At 57.3% G+C, this 17,384-nt stretch overlaps 3 protein-coding genes across 5 annotated transcripts in view; 1 reads left to right on the top strand and 2 right to left on the bottom strand.

The window, feature by feature from the left end:
- The window catches only part of ERFL (ETS repressor factor like), a 278,656-nt gene that overhangs the window by 249,741 nt on the left and 11,531 nt on the right, over positions 1 to 17,384 (bottom strand). The window lies entirely within an intron of this gene.
- Positions 547 to 5,385, top strand: ZNF526 (zinc finger protein 526). 3 transcript variants are annotated; one of them, XM_032323129.1, is made up of 3 exons: positions 547 to 607; positions 2,495 to 2,594; positions 2,686 to 5,385. In XM_032323129.1, exon 3 carries the CDS (start codon positions 2,703 to 2,705, stop codon positions 4,758 to 4,760), a length of 2,058 nt encoding a protein of 685 aa, XP_032179020.1. In that variant the 5' UTR covers positions 547 to 607; positions 2,495 to 2,594; positions 2,686 to 2,702; the 3' UTR covers positions 4,761 to 5,385. The 3 variants fall into 3 exon arrangements, with proteins under 3 accessions (XP_032179020.1, XP_032179019.1, XP_032179021.1); XM_032323128.1 differs by having other exon boundaries at positions 557 to 652; XM_032323130.1 differs by lacking the exon at positions 547 to 607 and adding an exon at positions 693 to 908.
- GSK3A (glycogen synthase kinase 3 alpha) lies at positions 7,776 to 17,326 on the bottom strand. Its single transcript, XM_032323132.1, has 11 exons — positions 16,885 to 17,326; positions 14,800 to 14,987; positions 13,334 to 13,417; positions 13,068 to 13,178; positions 11,398 to 11,528; positions 11,196 to 11,302; positions 10,130 to 10,227; positions 9,956 to 10,051; positions 9,414 to 9,600; positions 9,027 to 9,119; positions 7,776 to 8,468 (listed from the first exon to the last, which is right to left on the bottom strand). The coding sequence occupies exons 1-11, from the start codon at positions 17,165 to 17,167 to the stop codon at positions 8,395 to 8,397; spliced, it is 1,452 nt and encodes a 483-aa protein (XP_032179023.1). The 5' UTR covers positions 17,168 to 17,326; the 3' UTR covers positions 7,776 to 8,394.

The raw sequence follows: 17,384 nt of genomic DNA, 5'->3' as shown, positions 1-17,384 counted from the left end.
ACTGAAGAGTGGGAGGGAAGGGAAAGCGGTTTTACAAACTGGGAAGGACTCCGTCCATGTTAGATGGGTTATAGTGAGCGTCTGCGGTGTATCGGGCCCTGCGCTGAGCGCTTTCACGTGTTTGATTTCATTCAATCCCCTCAACAGCCTTTGAGGTGTATGTGATTCAAGCCCATTTTACAAAGAAGTAAGAGTGAGGCCCTGAGAGAGGTACCCCAAGTGTGTCTGGCGTCAAATCTATGCTCTCAGGGATGCTCAGCCTCTTCGGCTACGAAATATCACCTCTGTCAAGGTCTCCCGAGATCCAGTTCATTCCATACGCCCTCGCTTTCCAATGATGCCCACTTCTCACCACTTAAACTCTGATTTTTAGCAAACTAGCCCAAGAGAACTGCGCAGGCGCTTTTCTGAGCCGCCCCCCCCCAACTCCGCCCACAGGGCACAGTTGTGTGCGTGGAGAAACTCGGCGAGCCCCGCCTGAACGTCACCACGCAGGCGCAAGGGCGCGTGCCCTTCGCTGTCGCCTCTAATTGGCTACCACGGGTAAGGGCACCGCCCAATGGGAGGCGTGGATAGTGAGGGGTCCCGCACGCCTGGAGCAGAGAGGGTCTGTGTCAAGAGCGGCGGGGGTTGCAGGAGGCTGGCGAGACGGGTGAGGGCGCCGCGGGGCGGGCGGGGGACGGGAGCTCTGGGCGTCCGGAGAGGGCGGAGGGAGAACGAAGGGGACACCGGGGGAGGGGGAGGGGACGAAGAGCCTCGGGGCCTGCGCTAGGGCGGGAGCGGCGTGGAGTGGAAGAGTGCTCCTTCCTGTGTGCCCTAGAGCATTGAGTTCGCCTTGCGGCGTGCAGGACCCTACCCTGGAGCCCAAGGCCCCCACCCCTGCAGGGTACTCTCCCGCAGCGGAGCTGGTAAGTCTGGTCGATGAACAGGGACGTGTAGCGGAAAAGTTGAACTTCCAGGCTCCCGGTGGGTTCTTTCCTGGAAGAACTTACTGATCTCCTGTGCGAAAAGCCCCTATCTCCTCCCCACCAATACTACACTGTCCAGCAATTGAGAAAGGAGGAATGTAGACTAAAAGTCCGAGTTTTAGATTGCTCGGGCCTCCTTCCAGAGGGACATTAACTGGGTGCCTACTTTGCGTAAACCTTACAGCAGGCTTTGGGCCTCACCCCATGGGAGTTGTGTTTGGAGTGTGGCTATAAACAAGGAAAAACTGAACTCTAGGGCTCCGGGCTGACTCCTTCCCGGAAGATTCTTTATTGGGTGGCTGTTGTGTGCAGGACCCTGGCAACTCAAATACTGGTGAGGGAGTTGGAGTAGGTAGTTAACAAAAAGTGACTTCTGGGCTTTTAGTGAATCATTTATTCGAAGAGCCCTTATTGGGCATCTGCTAAAAAAACAGGGTCATGTGCTGGGCTGTGTCACCGTGGGAGTACACGTCCATTGGGAGCATTGGTCTGTTGCGAGACGTGGAATGGGCACAGGGAGAGTTAGACTCTCATGCCTCACTTCCTGGAGCGAGTACCATTCATTCACAGAGTATCTACTGAGTACCTGTTGTGGGCTAATCACTGTTCCTGGTGCTGGAAGTACATCAGTTATGAAGACACTAACTTCCCTACTCTCTGGGACCTTAATATGAGGAACTTTGCCTAACCTCTGGCACTAACAGATGAGTTAAACCAGAGATGGAGACAGTGGAGGTTGGATTCAGAAACTCAGCTGTGAGGGGTGCTGCCACTTGCTGAAGCTCAGAGGCCAGGGTTGTGTTGACCCCACACATGTAGAAAGGGAGATGGGGGCATGGAGAGCGAAGTTCAGAAGTTAAAAATGCCCATCCCAGGTCCATGGGTTTTTTGGTGACATCAGCCCCTACAGTGAATCAGCCCTGCTGTGCCTACATGCTCAGTCTGGAGAGAAGCACAGACTGTATCCCAGGCGGGTGACATTGGCTTTTATAGAGGTGGCACAGATTACCATAGGAACTCCAAGGAGGCAGGAGTGGACATCCCTCTGAGGATATAGAGAGATTGTCAGAAAAGGCTTCACAAAGGAAATGCTGGGTAGGGTTTTGCTAGACCAGAAAAAGAGAGAATTTTCTTGGCAGAAGGAATAGCAACAGGGAAGACTTCAGGTTCAGGAACATTTCTGGAGAACTATGAGTCATGATTCTGTCTGACCTTTCTCAGGTATCAGGGTCTTCCTGGTCATCCTTGGTGACAAAATAGCATCAGAGAGAGGAAGTAAGAGCTGAAACTCAGATTCAAGTCAAGGGCAATCTGGTCCAGAAGCCTGTGCTCTTGAACTCTTCGCTGTATCTCTGTGTGTCCTTACAGTAGGAGGAAAGGGGGTGCCCAATGAGGAAACCAACCAGGCAAAGGTCAAGAGGCATAATGAGACATGTGTTCTTAGAAAGGGTGCAAGTGGCCCTCTGGGAAAGGAGAGATAATAACATCAGAGGCCAAACTGAAGGGGACCTTTCACTGTCTTACAGGTGTCTGGCACCATGGGGCCTGTGTGCACTTCTGAGTCTCATGTTCATTGAAAACTAAGGCACCAGCACTGGATCCAGGCTTGCTGAGTGATAAAGGCTGGTGAGTGAGGGGACGAGCCGGGAAGATCCTGAGCCGCGCCCCCATCCTCCTTGGTTCCTGACATCTCACCAGCTCTGCCATCTTTCTCCAGGCACTGTCCTCCCCAGCATGGCGGAGGTGGCAGCCAAGGTGGCTGAGGTTGCTGAGCTACCCGCACAGATGTCTTCAGGGGCAGTGGAGATGTCAACACCGATGTTCGGGGAGATGACGGAGATGTCAGGGATGTCAGCAGAGGTGACTGAGATGACACCAGGGGAGGCCCTGGCCTCATCCCTTTTCTTCCAACATCACCAGTTCATGTGCTCTGAGTGTGGCAGCCTCTACAACACGCTAGAGGAAGTCCTCTCACACCAGGAGCAGCACGTGCCCACCATTGCTGAAGACGAGGCCTTGGCCACCCAGGATCCTGGCCTTGATCCGGAGCTCATGGCAGGGACCGAGGATGGGCCTTTCCAGTGTGGAGAATGCAGCCAGCTCATCATGTCCCCCGGCGAACTCCTGGCCCACCAGGAAGCCCACCTCCGGGAGTCTGCAAGCCAGATCCAGTACCAATGTGGGGACTGCCAGGAGCTCTTCCCCTCACCTGAGCTGTGGGTGGCCCATCGCAAGGCCCAGCACCTTTCTGCTGCGGCTGGCGAGCTGCCAGGGCCGCCCCCGCTGTCCCCACCAACACCACCCCCTCCACCCCCAGCTCCACCCGAAGTTAAGATGGAGCCCTACGAGTGTCCCGAGTGCTCTACCCTCTGTGCCACTCCTGAGGAGTTCTTGGAGCATCAGGGTACCCACTTTGACTCCCTAGAGAAGGAAGAGCGTAATGGGCTAGAGGAGGAGGAAGATGACGACGAAGACGACGAGGAAGACACTGAGGAGGAAGAGGTGGTGGTGGCAGAGGTCAGTGATGATGCTGTGGGAGGTGACAGGTCCCCAGCTGGCCAGGCCCAGGGCTGTGGGGATTGTCCCCAACGCTGGGCCTCCACTGAGGTGCGCCGGCGACATCGACGGGCCTCCCGAGGCCCGGGACCGGGGGCCCAGCCCTTCCACTGCGGCCAGTGCCAGCGCAGCTTCAGCTCGGCCAACCGGCTGCTGGCTCATGGGCGGGCCCACGTCGGGGGCACGCACGAGTGTACCACCTGCTCCAAGGTCTTTAAGAAAGCCGCCTCCCTGGAGCAGCACCTGCGACTGCACCGCGGTGAAGCACGCTACCTCTGCGTGGACTGCGGCCGCGGCTTTGGCACAGAGCTCACGCTGGTGGCACACCGGCGGGCCCACACCGCCAACCCCTTGCATCGCTGCCGCTGTGGCAAGACATTCAGCAACATGACCAAGTTCCTCTACCATCGGCGCACGCATGCAGGCAAGAGCGGGGCGCCCCCATCCGCAGCAGCCGCGGCAGCCACAGCAGCAGCCTCCCCAGCACCCGCCGAGACCGCGCCGCCCCCCCCACCACCCGCGCCGCCCGCCCAGCTGCCCTGCCCACAATGCTCCAAGTCCTTCGCCTCGGCCTCCCGGCTCTCCCGGCACCGGCGCGCTGTGCACGGGCCACCCGAGCGGCGGCACCGCTGCGGTGTCTGCGGCAAGGGCTTCAAGAAGCTGGTCCATGTGCGCAACCACCTGCGGACACACACGGGCGAGAGGCCCTTCCAGTGCCATTCATGCGGCAAGACCTTCGCCTCCCTGGCCAACTTAAGCCGCCACCAGCTGACCCACACGGGTGTGCGGCCCTATCAGTGCCTGGACTGCGGCAAGCGCTTCACACAGAGCTCCAACCTGCAGCAGCACCGGCGGCTGCACCTGCGGCCTGTGGCCTTTGCCCGCGCACCCCGCCTGCCCATCACTGGCCTGTACAACAAGAGCCCCTACTACTGCGGCACCTGCGGCCGCTGGTTCCATGCCCTGGCCGGCCTGCGGCTGCACCAGCGTGTCCACGCCCGCGCCAGGCCTGGCCCCCCTCTGCCGCCACCGCCAGCCCCGCCGCCCGCCCCGCCCCCACCCCCTGAGCCTCAGCAGACTATCATGTGCACCGAGCTCGGGGAGACCATCGCCATCATCGAGACATCCCAGCCGCTGGCGCTTGAGGACACACTGCAGCTGTGCCAGGCCGCTCTGGGGGCCGGGGAGGCCAGCGGGCTCTTGCAGCTGGACACGGCCTTTGTGGGCCGCAGCTGAGGAGCCACAGGGAAAAAGCTGGGTTGCCACAGCAGTTGTGGGCCTCTCTGGGGAGCACGGAGACACCCCCTCCCTACAAGGGTGCCAGCATCCACCCTGGCCTCTTAGCCACTGACTCCTCACAAGAGCGCTGCCCAGGTGTGTCTTGCCACTTTTCTCTGCCTATGGGGAAACTGAAGTTCTGAGGCCTGATGTGATCCGGCTCAGGGCACCCCACCTGCAACCCATCATGGGGCTCGCCAGGGCTCTGTGCTCTGCTTCCCTCACCCTGGTGCCCAGCTACATCAGGTTACCTTTCCTGAGCCCCGAGTACGTGCCACTTCAGTGTTGGGCACTGTCATATACCTCTTCAGGCCCTCGCTTGTCCCCAAGCCCTCCCCTCCCCTCCCCTGGACCCTGGGCTCCCGGGTCTTGGCTCTGCCTGGTGGAGAAAGGTACTTGGCTTCTTTGGGCTTCCTTAAGCTCACTTTTGACAGTGTGGCAGGAAATCTCTAGTTACCCAGGTACTCTGCTACGGGCCTGGTGATGCCGGAGCCCCAGCAATGACTTGGAGCCAGGCTCTACCCCAGGTGGTGCACAGTGGGGTAGGAGGAACACCCAAGTACAGACGGCCTTGCTCTCTTGAGTGTGTCTCATTGATTCATTCAGCCTGGGAGTCCTCAGGCCTTCCTCGCACGTGCTGGGCAAGGCTGGGGCGGGACAGGAGTTAGGCCTCTGCCCTGCCCCTGGGGAGCAGCAGATCTCAGCTCTGGGATCCTCAGGGCTGTGATGGGAATGTGCAGGGAGGGTGGGATCCCAGAGCAGGGAAGACTGCCCCCACCTCCCCCACCCTCCCCACCCCCGCCAAGAGAAAGTAGTCCTTGAGGAAAAATTAGGAATCTGCTAACAAAAGAGGAAGAGAATGTAGCAGGCAGACAGCACTGCAAAGAGGGTGAGTTCTTGGTATACTTGGAGACTGTCCAGTTATTCACAGCTACAGTGACAGCAAACATGACTGCCTAGCCGTGGCAGGCACTGCAGCTAGCCCTGTACAAGGATATGACCCGGAGGGCCCGTGAGGTGATCTCTGCACTAGCCCCGTTGTACGAGAAAATGGGCAGAGACTGGCCCAAGGTCTCACATGAGGCAGCAGTATCGCGGAGATTTGAATCCAGGGGGATTGTTCAGCCCATCTCTGTAACCAGTACCGTTGAGGGAGTTTGACCTGAGACAGGTAGGGGCAGCGAGGGGTGGGGGGAGGTTCAGAGCAGTACTCAGAGGATTTGCTACACCTGGAGGAAAAGTGAGCCGGTGTCACAGAGCAGGTGGTTTATTGGGGCCTCGGAAGATCAAAGGTCTTAGGAACAGGAAGGGAACCCCAGCCTTTTCAGAGGTTCCCTAAGGTGGCACTCCTTTCTTTAAATGGAAGTAGAGGAGTTAAAGCAGGTCCCTTTGGCGAGTTCCCGCCAGCCTCTCCAGACTGAGGCGTTCAGGCAGTGGGGGGCTGTGGCTGAAGGTTGTCTGGGAGGGAGGCAGGCCCAGACCTGGGAAAGCCAGGAAGGCATGCCCCAGTAGGGTTGTGGGGGGTAAAAAGTGGGGCTTCTGCCTCCCCGGCATGAGGGTGGAGCAAGGGGGAGGTGGAAGTTGGTCTAAAAGGAAAAGGACAGGACCAGAGGAGTGGGAGGAGGGGAAGGGACCCCCTCAGTGACCTTGCGGCTGAACAGACATGAGCAGCAGGGAGGTGGGGGACCAGCCCTGCTCCCCTCTGGCCTGCTTGCTCTGCATATTCATCTTACAAACAAGGTGATACCCAGAGGGTGTTGAGCAAGGATTGTTCTGGGCAGTATACAGATGCCCCTGGGGCTGGCCTAAGCAGACTGGAGTCCAGATGCCACAGCAACAGTCCCTGACCTCTTGGGACATGTTCAGATTTCTCTTTCTGGGCCCCTGGCTGGCTCAGTCAGTAGAGCATGCAACTCTTATCTCAGAGTCTTGAGTTCAAGCCACCCCACCCCCACAGAACAAGAGTTTACTTAAAGCAACAAACTCCTTCTTGTTTGCAATCCAAGTCCAGTGGAGGACATACCAGTTGCTCCTCCTCAGGCACCCCCCCTCACTTGTGGGGCCTCCTGCCCTCACATCCTCCATTGGCACCACATGAAGGAGCTGCCATTGCCCTCTGCCTGTGACCCCCTGTCTGGCCCATCATGTTTTTGAAGCAAGTGGAAGCAGCCAGGTTCTCTGCATCAACCTTCCCAGGCTTGTCACTTCCAGCATCCCCAGATGGGGGCCAGGTGTGTGCCCTGTTTGAAAGCTAGCTCAGTGGGTTAAGCTGCTGCCTTCGGCTCAGGTCATGATCTCGGGGTCCTGGGATCGAGTCCCGCGTCAGGCTCTCTGCTCAGCAGGGAGCCTGCTTCCTTCTCTCTCTCTCTGCCTGCCTCTCCATCTACTTGTGATTTCTCTCTGTCAAATAAATACATAAAATCTTTAAAAAAAAAAAAAAGAAAGAAAGAAAGAAAGAAAGCTAGCAGAGCTGTTAGCGTTCAGGGACTGCATCTCTGCCCCGTCGGTGCCCACTAAGAGTCTACATCCAGGCTGTTTTGGCCTGAGTGACCACGCATCCGGTGTCCTGTGAAGCAGCAGGTAGTTCGGGCTGTGGGACACAGCCATCTGTCAAGTCTGAACTCTCCCACCTCTACCCTGTGGCCTTGACCCTGGATCCCCCATTCTCTCAGCTATCACCTGGGGAGGACAGTGCCTGCCTCCCTCCTGAGGCAGAAGAGGACGATGGTGGGGTCCATGAGGCTGGCTTTCCCGAGACCTCTACAGTAGGTGAACCAGACTGGTCATTCCCACACGTGTGAAGGAGAGCTGAGGCCAGGGGAGGCTGGGCACGTGAGCCCAGGCCGGGACTCAGGCCTCTGGCAGCCCAGCCTGGCTTCAGTCTCTGCAGTTCCCTGCCTGAGAGGTCCTGTCCCAGCACAGTTCCTCAGGCACCTCCCTCACCTCTGTGGAAACAAGGTAGCCAGACAGGAAGCAGGTTTTCATGCCAATAATTTATTGAACGGAGGTCTGTACACAGGCAAACCTTACTGTGGAAACTAAGACATCAAGAGCTCCCCAACCCCCACCCCCTCGGCCCTCCAGGGTGGGGAGAGGAGAGAGGAGACCTTAGGGGCAGAGGACAGGAAGGGGAACACAGCTGTAGAAGGGGGATGGGCCAGGTTGGACGGTGTGAATTGACGTTTTCTTTAAGAAAAAAATTATAACAATCTATTTACACCCGGGGGGACTAGGGAAGGGAAGAGGAATAGACGGGCTGGTCTGGTTCTATTTACAAGGGACACAGGAAGGGAGGAGGGATTGGAGGAGTGTAGGCCTGGGAGGAGGGGAGGGGGCCAAGGGGGTAGGAGGTCCTCATGCCTCCAACCCCCTGTCCTTCCTTCTCTGCCCTCCCCACAACCAGTTAAAATCCTCTTAAAAAGCCCACCACAGGGTGAGGCTGGTGAGGGAGGGACTGGAGGTAGGGACAGGGACTCATTTACCTCTGCCCTCTAGTCTAGGGGCCCAGCCAGGTCAGGAGCTTGATGGGCTATGGCCCTCCTTCCCAGCCCCACTGGGGGCTCCCCGATGGAAGGGTAGTTTGGTGGGGCCCTCAGGAAGAGTTGGTGAGGGGAGCTGTGGCGTCGGGTGTCTGCCAGTCCGAGCCGGTCTGAGCCTCACTTAACGCTGAGGGGGAGGAAAAAGACAGTTACCCTTGGCCTCTCAGATCTCCCACCCAAGAGCAGGACCCTGGTGGGAGAAGCTACATCAGAAACGGACAGCTGCCGCTTTAGGTCCAGCTCCACATACTCAAATGCCCAAGGGCCAGGCTGGTCACTGAGTGACTCACCAGAGAGCTGGGCCTCACAGAAAAGAGGGCACTTAGAACTTGGCCCCGACTCACAGCACTGCCCTGAGGAAAGGTAGACCCACTGCTGCCCAGTTGGATTTTCTTTCCCAAAAGACACAGGAAATCTGAGTTTGTACATGCAATGGCCTCAATTTTTAAATGTGGACAACAAATTTAACTTTTTGTTTGTGCAAACCAAACATACATCTTTGGTTTTCCAGTTAGCACTTCAACACAAATATGGGCAATCTGGCCCCAAAAAGGTGGCTGTCTGCACATGTGCACTCAAACATCAACAATTCCCATACCCATGCAGGGAACTCGGGGGCTGTGGCAACACACCAGCCTCCCAGGCTGAGGAAGGCCTTCATCTGCAAAGAGGGCCTCCGACTTACCTTGTGAGGATGGAGTGAGGGTGGCAGTGCCCGCTGGGGACCTCAAGTGAGGAGGGATGAGAATGGCATTGAGAGATGGTTGGATGGAGAGTTCTAGAAACAGGAATGGACATGCCCAATCCATTGGGAGACCAGGTTGAGGCTGAAAAGGGCCACCCCAGGTAGGGACCCAGCTCTTGGCAAGGACAATGGACGTGTAACCACTGAACACTCAGTGACAAACTGGAAGGGGCCCAGCACGGGTGAAGCCACTTCAGGTCTCCTGTATTGGGGGCATCTCCCGAGCACCCCCAACCCCAGCATCCCACTCCTATCTTAAACACCAAGCCCCCTCCCACAACCTTTGCCTGCCCTTCTGGTTCCCCGCATCCCAAGCTGTGCCCTCACCTCCAGGACTAAAGTTGAAGAGGGGGGGAAGCGGGCGGTTGTTGGGGAGCTGGGTTCCGTGACATCGCAGTTCATCAAAGAAGCTGTGGGCGCAGGCTTCCAGAGGGGAGAGCCTTGAGGACGGTGTGTACTCCAGCAGGCTAGAGCAGAGTGCAATGGCCTCCGGCGGCGTTCGAGATTTGAACACCTTAAGGGGAGGGGACAGTGGTCAGGAGGGTGAGCCGCCCAGGCCCTGTGGACTCCTGCACCCCCACTTTCCAAACAAGGCAGAGCTACTGAGGGGAAGCCACATTCCTTCGGGTGAGCAGCTCACATGGGTCCCATCATTGGACAGGCCCTGCAGAGAGCCTGTTTCACCAGCAGAGAAATGGCACTCTCAAACTCACCGTGGACCCTCAACTTCTGGAGGATGGAAGATGCCGTGAACTTTGAAATCTGATGAGTTACGGACCCACTCCCAAGCCCTACAGCCAGGTCCCCAGACCAGCTGGCCTCCAAAGGGGACCTCGGCCATGCTGCCTGAGCCCCCAGCCCTGCCCCACCTTTGTCCAAGGATGAGCTTTAATCTGGGGAAATTTGAACTCCGTGTAGTTGGGGTTCATCTCTCGGATCTGTTCCCGGGTTGGTGTTCCCAGCACCTGGAGAGGGAGGGAGGGCTCTGAGCCAAAGCCCCTATCCCTCAGCCCCAATCCCTGCCCACCCCACTGCACCCTCACCTTGATGATCTCCACCAGCTGGTCTACCCCACTGTCCCCAGGGAAGATGGGCTGGCCCAGGAGGAGCTCGGCCAGAACGCAGCCAGCTGACCACACATCTGGAGGGGAATGCAGGGAGGGTCAGGGCTGCCCACCCAGCCCCTCACAAAGGCTTATCTCCCCCACAGTCATCCTGAGTGCCAGGAGGGAGCCCCATTTTCTTGGCCCCGAGAGGAAGCACCCTGCTCAAGGTCCTACACAGTTTAGGGACACGGGAGCCTGCTGCTGAACCTCCAGGTCCACCTGGCCACGCCACACTGTGCAGCCTGTGCTTGCCACCTTCATTGCCTCTCTCCCCGCAGGAACCCCAGGAAGTCCCTGCTGTGCCTCTAGCCTCCAGGTAGCCCAACGTACCTCTAACAGGCTTCTGTGTTCTTGGGGCCTCGAGAAGCTCAAGGCTCAAGTCCTAGGCCTAGGCTCCATCCTGCCCGCGGGAACAGCTATAGGCAGGCAGTCTTGCCCCCTCCCTGGTATGTACCTTGGCCCCCAAGGCACAAGTTCACCCCTAAGGACCACACAGTTTCTTCACATTGCTGAGGGATGTTCTCTCCCAACCCTTTCACTCGCTCTCCTCAAGCCTGGAAAGGTAGCACTGTCATCCCCACCAATGGGGAAGGTCCTGGAGGCCCCAGGTGGGCAAGTCACACCCTCCAGCTGAAACGCCTGGCCTCCAAGGTCACAGCTCCTCCCCCACCAGCCCCTCCCCCCTAGGCCAAGAAAGGAAGGCTGACTGAGAGGCTCTGGAGCCGGAGTGGACTCTGGAGTCAGGTCAACTTTCAAAGCCCAGCCCTGCCCAGCTGTGCCCAACCCCAGCAGTGCGAATGCAGGCAGGTGGCCTCCCCGCTCTCAGCCTCAGACTGCTCATCTGTGCAACGAGCAGACACCAACACCGCCCTCCAAAGTTTGTGAGGACTGGATAAAAGAACACAGGTTAAGCTTGTATCACAGAGGGCGGCAGACAGCCCACAGAAAGAAGGCAAGCCGCCAGGCCGGCCACTCCCTGCCCCCCCAACCCCGCAAAGCTGACCAATGGACGAGGTGTAATCGGTGGCTCCGAAGATCAGCTCCGGGGCCCGGTAGTAGCGAGAGCAGATGTAGGAGACGTTGGGCTCCCCCCGCACCAACTGCTTTGCACTGTGGAAACAGAGGGCCAGGAGTAAACAGAAGGTGAGGGTTGGCGTCTCCCCATCGCCCCTTCGGCCACTCAGAGCACCCCAGGTCAGGCCCACCTGCCAAAATCGCAGAGCTTGAGAACAGCAGTGTCGGGGTCCACCAGCAGGTTCTGGGGCTTGATGTCACGGTGACACACCCCCTGGGAGTGGATGTAGGCCAAGCTCCGGAAGAGCTGGTACATGTACACCTGGCAGGGGGCAGGGGACAGGGCAGCTGCAGCCGAGCCACACACACACACACACACACACCCCGCCCCATGCGTGCTACCCCTGGGTCTTCAAGCGTTAGTATGAATCACTCAGAGGACTTTTTTAAACAGGGACCCCTGAGTCCCGCTCCCAGAGTGTGTGATTCTGAAAGTTCAGGGTGCGGCATTTGCGACAGGCCCTCCCAGGTTGCTGCTGCTCCCCACTTTGAGAATACTGCCTCAGCCACACACCTCAGAAGCCTGATAAAGAGACTCGGACGGCGGGAAGGCCTTGTGGGAGCCAGTCTCTCAGCTCCACAACCACTGGCTATAGGAAGGGCTCAGCGTCCTCCGCCTGCCAGTCAAACCACCCACAGGCTAGCCTCTCTCCAGCTGGATTTTCCTGCCACTCTGCCTCCCACTGATTAGAACGTAAGTGCCAAGAGAGCAGGGATCTTAGGGTGTTCGTCACCGCCGCGTCTCCCAGGGCCTCGACCAGTGCCCGGCATGGAGTAACTGCGCAGGCCAGCTTCCTGGGCCCCCCTCCTCCTGTTCCCGCTGCCCTTGGCTACAGATGCCGGCTCTTCACCCTACCCCTCATGGGCTCCCAGAAGCCTTCCTTGATCCTTCTTACCCCCAAAGCAGGCAGGCCTGGGGGCCTGTTTCCAGAATTCCCTGTGCTCCTTCTAGTACGGCAGTAGCTAGGCATCTATAGTTCTTTGTGACAACAGCTGTCCACTCGGGCTAAACTGAGAGCTCTTCCGGAGCAAAGCCTGGGTCTCCATCAACTGGCGTTCTGAAATTGCTCACTGCTGGATCCAGCACACAGGCAGCCACAGCACAGACTCACCAAACCAGAGGGCTCCCCTTCCAGGAGGCACGGTCTCCCAACACCACAACCAGTAGGGCTCTGTGGCCCATATGGGGTCAGGGTTCTTAAAGCCGGCAGGAGGAACAACCTTCATCAAACTTGAACCCACCCGCTTCCTCCCTGTGCAGAAGGCTGCTGCAGCCTCTGCTCTCCACATCAGCCCTCAGCTCACTGATTCACTCATCCATTCATTCAAACATCTGCTGAGGGATTGTAACACGCAGGACCCAGCACCAGGCCCTGGGGAATGAGCCTGCACAGCGATGAAGACACAGGCTTTCCTCCAGCCCTGCCTCCTTCTCATACCCCCTCTGCCAAGGGTCCAAAGGCCAGGACTTGACCTCTCTCCCTTGGCATTATCAGGCTCTGCGCTAACTCCACCAACACCGCTGGTGCCCCTGGGCTCCCAGCGGGGACCCAACCAGGTACCCTGCAGTCTCACCAGACCCAATCAGCCTGCCTCCCTGATGTGGTCAGGCCCTGGGGGGGCCTGCCCCGCCTTGGGCAAGCTCTATGACAGTTATGGAGACAAGGACAGGGAACTCAAGGGCTCCAGAAAGCAACATCAATTTGGAGGAGAAGGGAAGCCACAGAAGACAGGAGGATCCAGGGCCCCTGGCTCTGTAAGCCCCGGTCCCAAAAGCCGGCTGGCCTGCCTGCCTACCCACCTTGACATAGATGATAGGGATGGTCAACTTGGCCTTGGTGAAATGGCGGGCCACCCGGTATACTGTCTCGGGCACGTATTCCAGCACCAGATTTAGATAAAGCTCATCTTTCTGCAGAGAGCAAAGGAGAGGTGTGAGGCACTGCAAGGAACAGGCAGGGAAGGGGAGGGAAGGCTCATGGGGGATAACGGGGGAAGGACTGGCAGTCGCAGGAAAGGCAGACAGGAGCAGGGGTGGAGGACGCCCCCGCACAGCCAAGGTCTCACCTTCTCCCCACTGGAGTAGAAGAAGTATCTCAGCCTCACGATATTGCAGTGGTCCAGCTTACGCATAATCTGCAGCTCTCGGTTCTTGGGGGCAAAGGGAAAGTGCCTCAGACAACAGCCGACTCTCCCTGCCTCCCCACTTCTGGCGCCCCTTGCCACAGCCCTGCTCCTCCACCCCTGCCAACAGAGCCACGCACCGACTCCTTGCATCCCAGCTCCAGGGCCCCTCTGGGGCACCCCCTAATTCCTCACCCCAACCCATTCTCCCCACACGCAGGCTGGAGGCCTATTGGCTAAACCCAACCTACAGGTGAGTTTTTTTCAGCCCACCATCCAAAAATCTCCAATTTATTGCTGACCTTTGAAAATCAAATGGCTTCACCTATAAATTCAGTTTTCCAGCTTATCTTGAATAATCAAATGATGTGGCCACACAAGACCCAAGTGACAAAAGATGAGTACTCCCCACCCAATTCACCCCAGTCTCCAGTCCTCTCTACTGCTTTCCCTAGAGACATCCGGGTCCTTAAACCCTGACTTGGATCCTGAGTCCCAGGCTCCAGACTTTCATCTTCCAAAAGGGGGTCTGGTCTCAGCCTCTTCTCCGAGATAGAGTCTTGGTCTCTTCGCTGTTCTCCGTTCCCCTGAGTTCTGCCCCTGGAACTCCTGCCCTCAGATCCCTCTCACTTCCAGGCCTCAACACTAATCAAATTCTGAGCCACATTCTAGAGATCCTCCTGCCCAAGGGTTCTCACTGCTAACACCAGGCCCTGACCTGGTTCCCTCCAGGTTAGGCTCAGGTCCTTTATGTCCAGAATGACCTCAGCTCCAAAACACCAGTCCTTGCAATGCCAAGTGGCCCTCAACTTCTACCTCTTCCATCTGCTCCTTGTTCCCTGGGCCTCCACTAGGTTACAGGGCACAGCTGTATGAGGAGGAAAGGGCACCCCTTCCTCAGGGGGACAGAGCCCCACACCCAGCCACATGGTCTGGCTGGCTGGATTTCACCCCACACTTGCCAGGCACCTGGGTCAGAGCATGACCTTCACAAACACACTCATCACCTCTACCAGCTTCCTTCCCCTCTGTGCAGAAGGGTAACTTAATGAGTAAGGTTGGAGGCTTTAGAATCAGACAAGCCAGAGTTTCGTCTTGCCGCAAGTCAATTCTCTTATCTGACTCTCAGCCTTAATAACACACCAATACCTACCCTCCAAGAATCTTCACGTGAATTAAACAAGAACTTGCCTACAAAGCAATTCACACCAACCCAGAGCCCAATAAACATCAGCTCTGGGCTCTCTCTAAACCCACACTCCCATCTTCCACACAATTCATGCCCTTCTGCTTCCCTTCTCTGGCCCATGTTCAGATCCCTGTGGAAACCCAAGTTTAGCGCTCTCACTAGGGCCCTCTCGCCCATCATGCCTGGTCACACTTCCTTGTCCCCATTTGCCCCAAGCTACCTTGAACCTCTTGTCCTGGAGAACCTTCTTGATGGCCACCAGTTCCCTGGTCTCAGCCAGCCGTGCCTGGTACACGACCCCAAACGAGCCATTGCCAATCACTTTGATGTCTGTGTAAGCCACCTCCTGGGAGCGCTCCGGGCCTTGGCCTAGAGTGGCTACCACTGTGGTCACCTTCCCGCTGTCACCTGGGGAACAAAGGGGATACACGATCCACTGACCTTCCCTTTCTTGCCACCACCCAATCACAGGGCTGTGGGAGGGAGGGGACATCACTATAGGATGCTCACTGGGGGCCTCCTTGTCCCTTCCTTGTCTTTGAGCAAAGGTGGGTGTTGGATGCCTCTAGGCGCCCTTTCTCCTCTTCCCTTCAGGGAACCCTAAATCCTGCCTCTTCTCATGTGGGAGGCCATGGACAACTAAACCTCTTGCTCTTCAAGTGTTGATAAATGGTAATTTCTACCTCTAGTAAGCAGTAAATCACTGGTTCATTTTGGTTTGAGGGCACCCTCAAATGTCTACAGGTTGACTCTGTCCGCTCTGAGCTTACTGCCTGCTGGGGCCCCTCCTGACTGGGGAAAGCCTGACCCAACCTCTTCCACTTACCGGAGCAGTAACCCTGAGGTACTTTTGCTTTAGGAAAGCACTAGCCCTTCTGACAGCTTGGGGATAGTGACGTCTAAGTACTCCTTGGTAGAACCAGTAACTGCCACTGGGTTTTGGTGGCAGAAAGGACCCCTTCAGGTAGGAGTGCCAGTGCCAGGACTCTCACTTTTTGAGGAGTTAGCCCTTCCCCAAATATTTCAGGGCTAGAAAAGGTGCTAACCTGACCTCTTCATCTGGTGTTCATCTGTGTCCAGAGCCCTAGAACCCTTCATGTATTTGGGTGGTCCCCAACGGACAAGTACTAAGTGATGGGAATGGTGAACCTGACCTCTGTTAAGAAGGGGCTATCCAGGTCTCAAGTCCTCCGAAGGAAAGTTGCAATTCCCAGTTCCATTCTCTAGACAGCAGCAAACTTTTATGGCATTCTTAGGGAAGAGTGATCCCTTTTCTTTGGGGACACTTTCATCAGTTCGTTTGAAATCAAATTCGATTTGAGGGGCCAATGACACCTTCTTTTGGAAGGAGATTTCCTACATAGCTATTCATCCAGAACCAATGACACCATACCTCAGAATAACGAAAGGGGTTTAACCTCAGATCCACAGTCTATGGGGAACTACAATCCTCCCTGACTCTGTTCCATTTTTGTGGAAAAAGACCCACCATGACAAGTTTTTTCGGTTTTTTTGGTTGGTTTGTTTGTTTTTAATAAATTCTACCCCCAACATGGGCCTTGAACTCATGATCCCAAGATCAAGAGTTGTATACTCTACCGACTGGACTGGCCAGGCACCCCAAGCCAAGCATTTGGAAAAGTGACTATGGACTTGATCTGCAGGATGCACTGATTCCCAGTTTGTCCTTTTTTGTAAGAAACAGCAACCATTAATTTCTACCATTGGGGAATACAGTTCTACCTGTTACAGATGGGTGATGGTAACAGGTCTTGTGCTTTAAAATCAAAGACTACCTGGGTACCAGGTTTGGGAAGCCTTGACCCTATCTTTCGGAGACAGAGGAAGCCCAAATCCGTTTCTGTGCGATATTCACTCCAAATCCCCATCTCCTAAGGGGGAGCAAATTCGGATCCCCCTCTTTTGGGGTGATGGTGATCTTATTCTTTTTGGGAACAATAACTCTCTAGCCCCATTTGCAAGCGACGACGACTCCTGATGCTGTTGTCTAATGGATGGCAACATCAGATTCCTGTTTTTGAGGTTCAAGGATCCAAGACCTCAGTAATGGAAGAACAGGAACCTGTGACCCCTGTTTTTTTGAGGATTACTAATTCTAATCCTAAACTCCCAATTGATGGAAACCCCTCAAATCCCTTTCTCTGGGCGGGGGAGAGCTCAGATCCCATCTTCGGGAAGCACAGTGAACTGGAGCTTCTTTCTGGGCATATGGAAAAACCAGATCGACGTCTGAAGGGCTTCAGGAACCCTGATCTCCACCCCCACGGACACCGCGAATACTCACGGCCCAGCTTCACTCCGGGCGGCGGGAAGCTAGTGCCCGCACCGGGGCCGCCGCTGCCTCCTCCGCCGCTGCCGCTGGGGCCACCCCCGGAGCTCGAGGCCCCCACGCCCCCACCCATAGCTCCGACTGACGCCTTCCCACCGCCGCTGCCGCCCGGGCCGGAGGCCGAGCCCCCGGGGCCGCCACCGCCGCCGCCGCCTCCGCCGCCTGGCTCCGCGAACGAGCTGGTCCGCGCCCGGCCCGAGCCCCCAGGGCCGCCCCCTGAAGGCGCGCCGCCGCTCATGGCGCCGAGCGCAGGCCCAGGCCGCGGGGCTCGGGCTGCCCGGGCTGCCCCCGCCGCCGCCGCTGCCGCCGCCGCTGCCGCCGCCTCCCCCGGGCTCTGGCCTCTTCCAGGCCGCGCCGCTCGGGCTCCGGCTCCGGCCCAGCGCCCGCCGCGGGGCACGCCGGGAGATGCAGTCCGCCTGCCCTACGCGCCGCGGTCGCCGCCCTCGGTCTGCACA

Source organism: Mustela erminea, chromosome 19 (genome assembly GCF_009829155.1).
Source record: "Mustela erminea isolate mMusErm1 chromosome 19, mMusErm1.Pri, whole genome shotgun sequence".
In the NCBI taxonomy this organism is placed as follows: Eukaryota; Metazoa; Chordata; class Mammalia; order Carnivora; family Mustelidae; genus Mustela; species Mustela erminea.
Note: the sequence above shows the minus strand (reverse complement) of the source record. Positions and strands in the feature narration are given on the sequence as shown.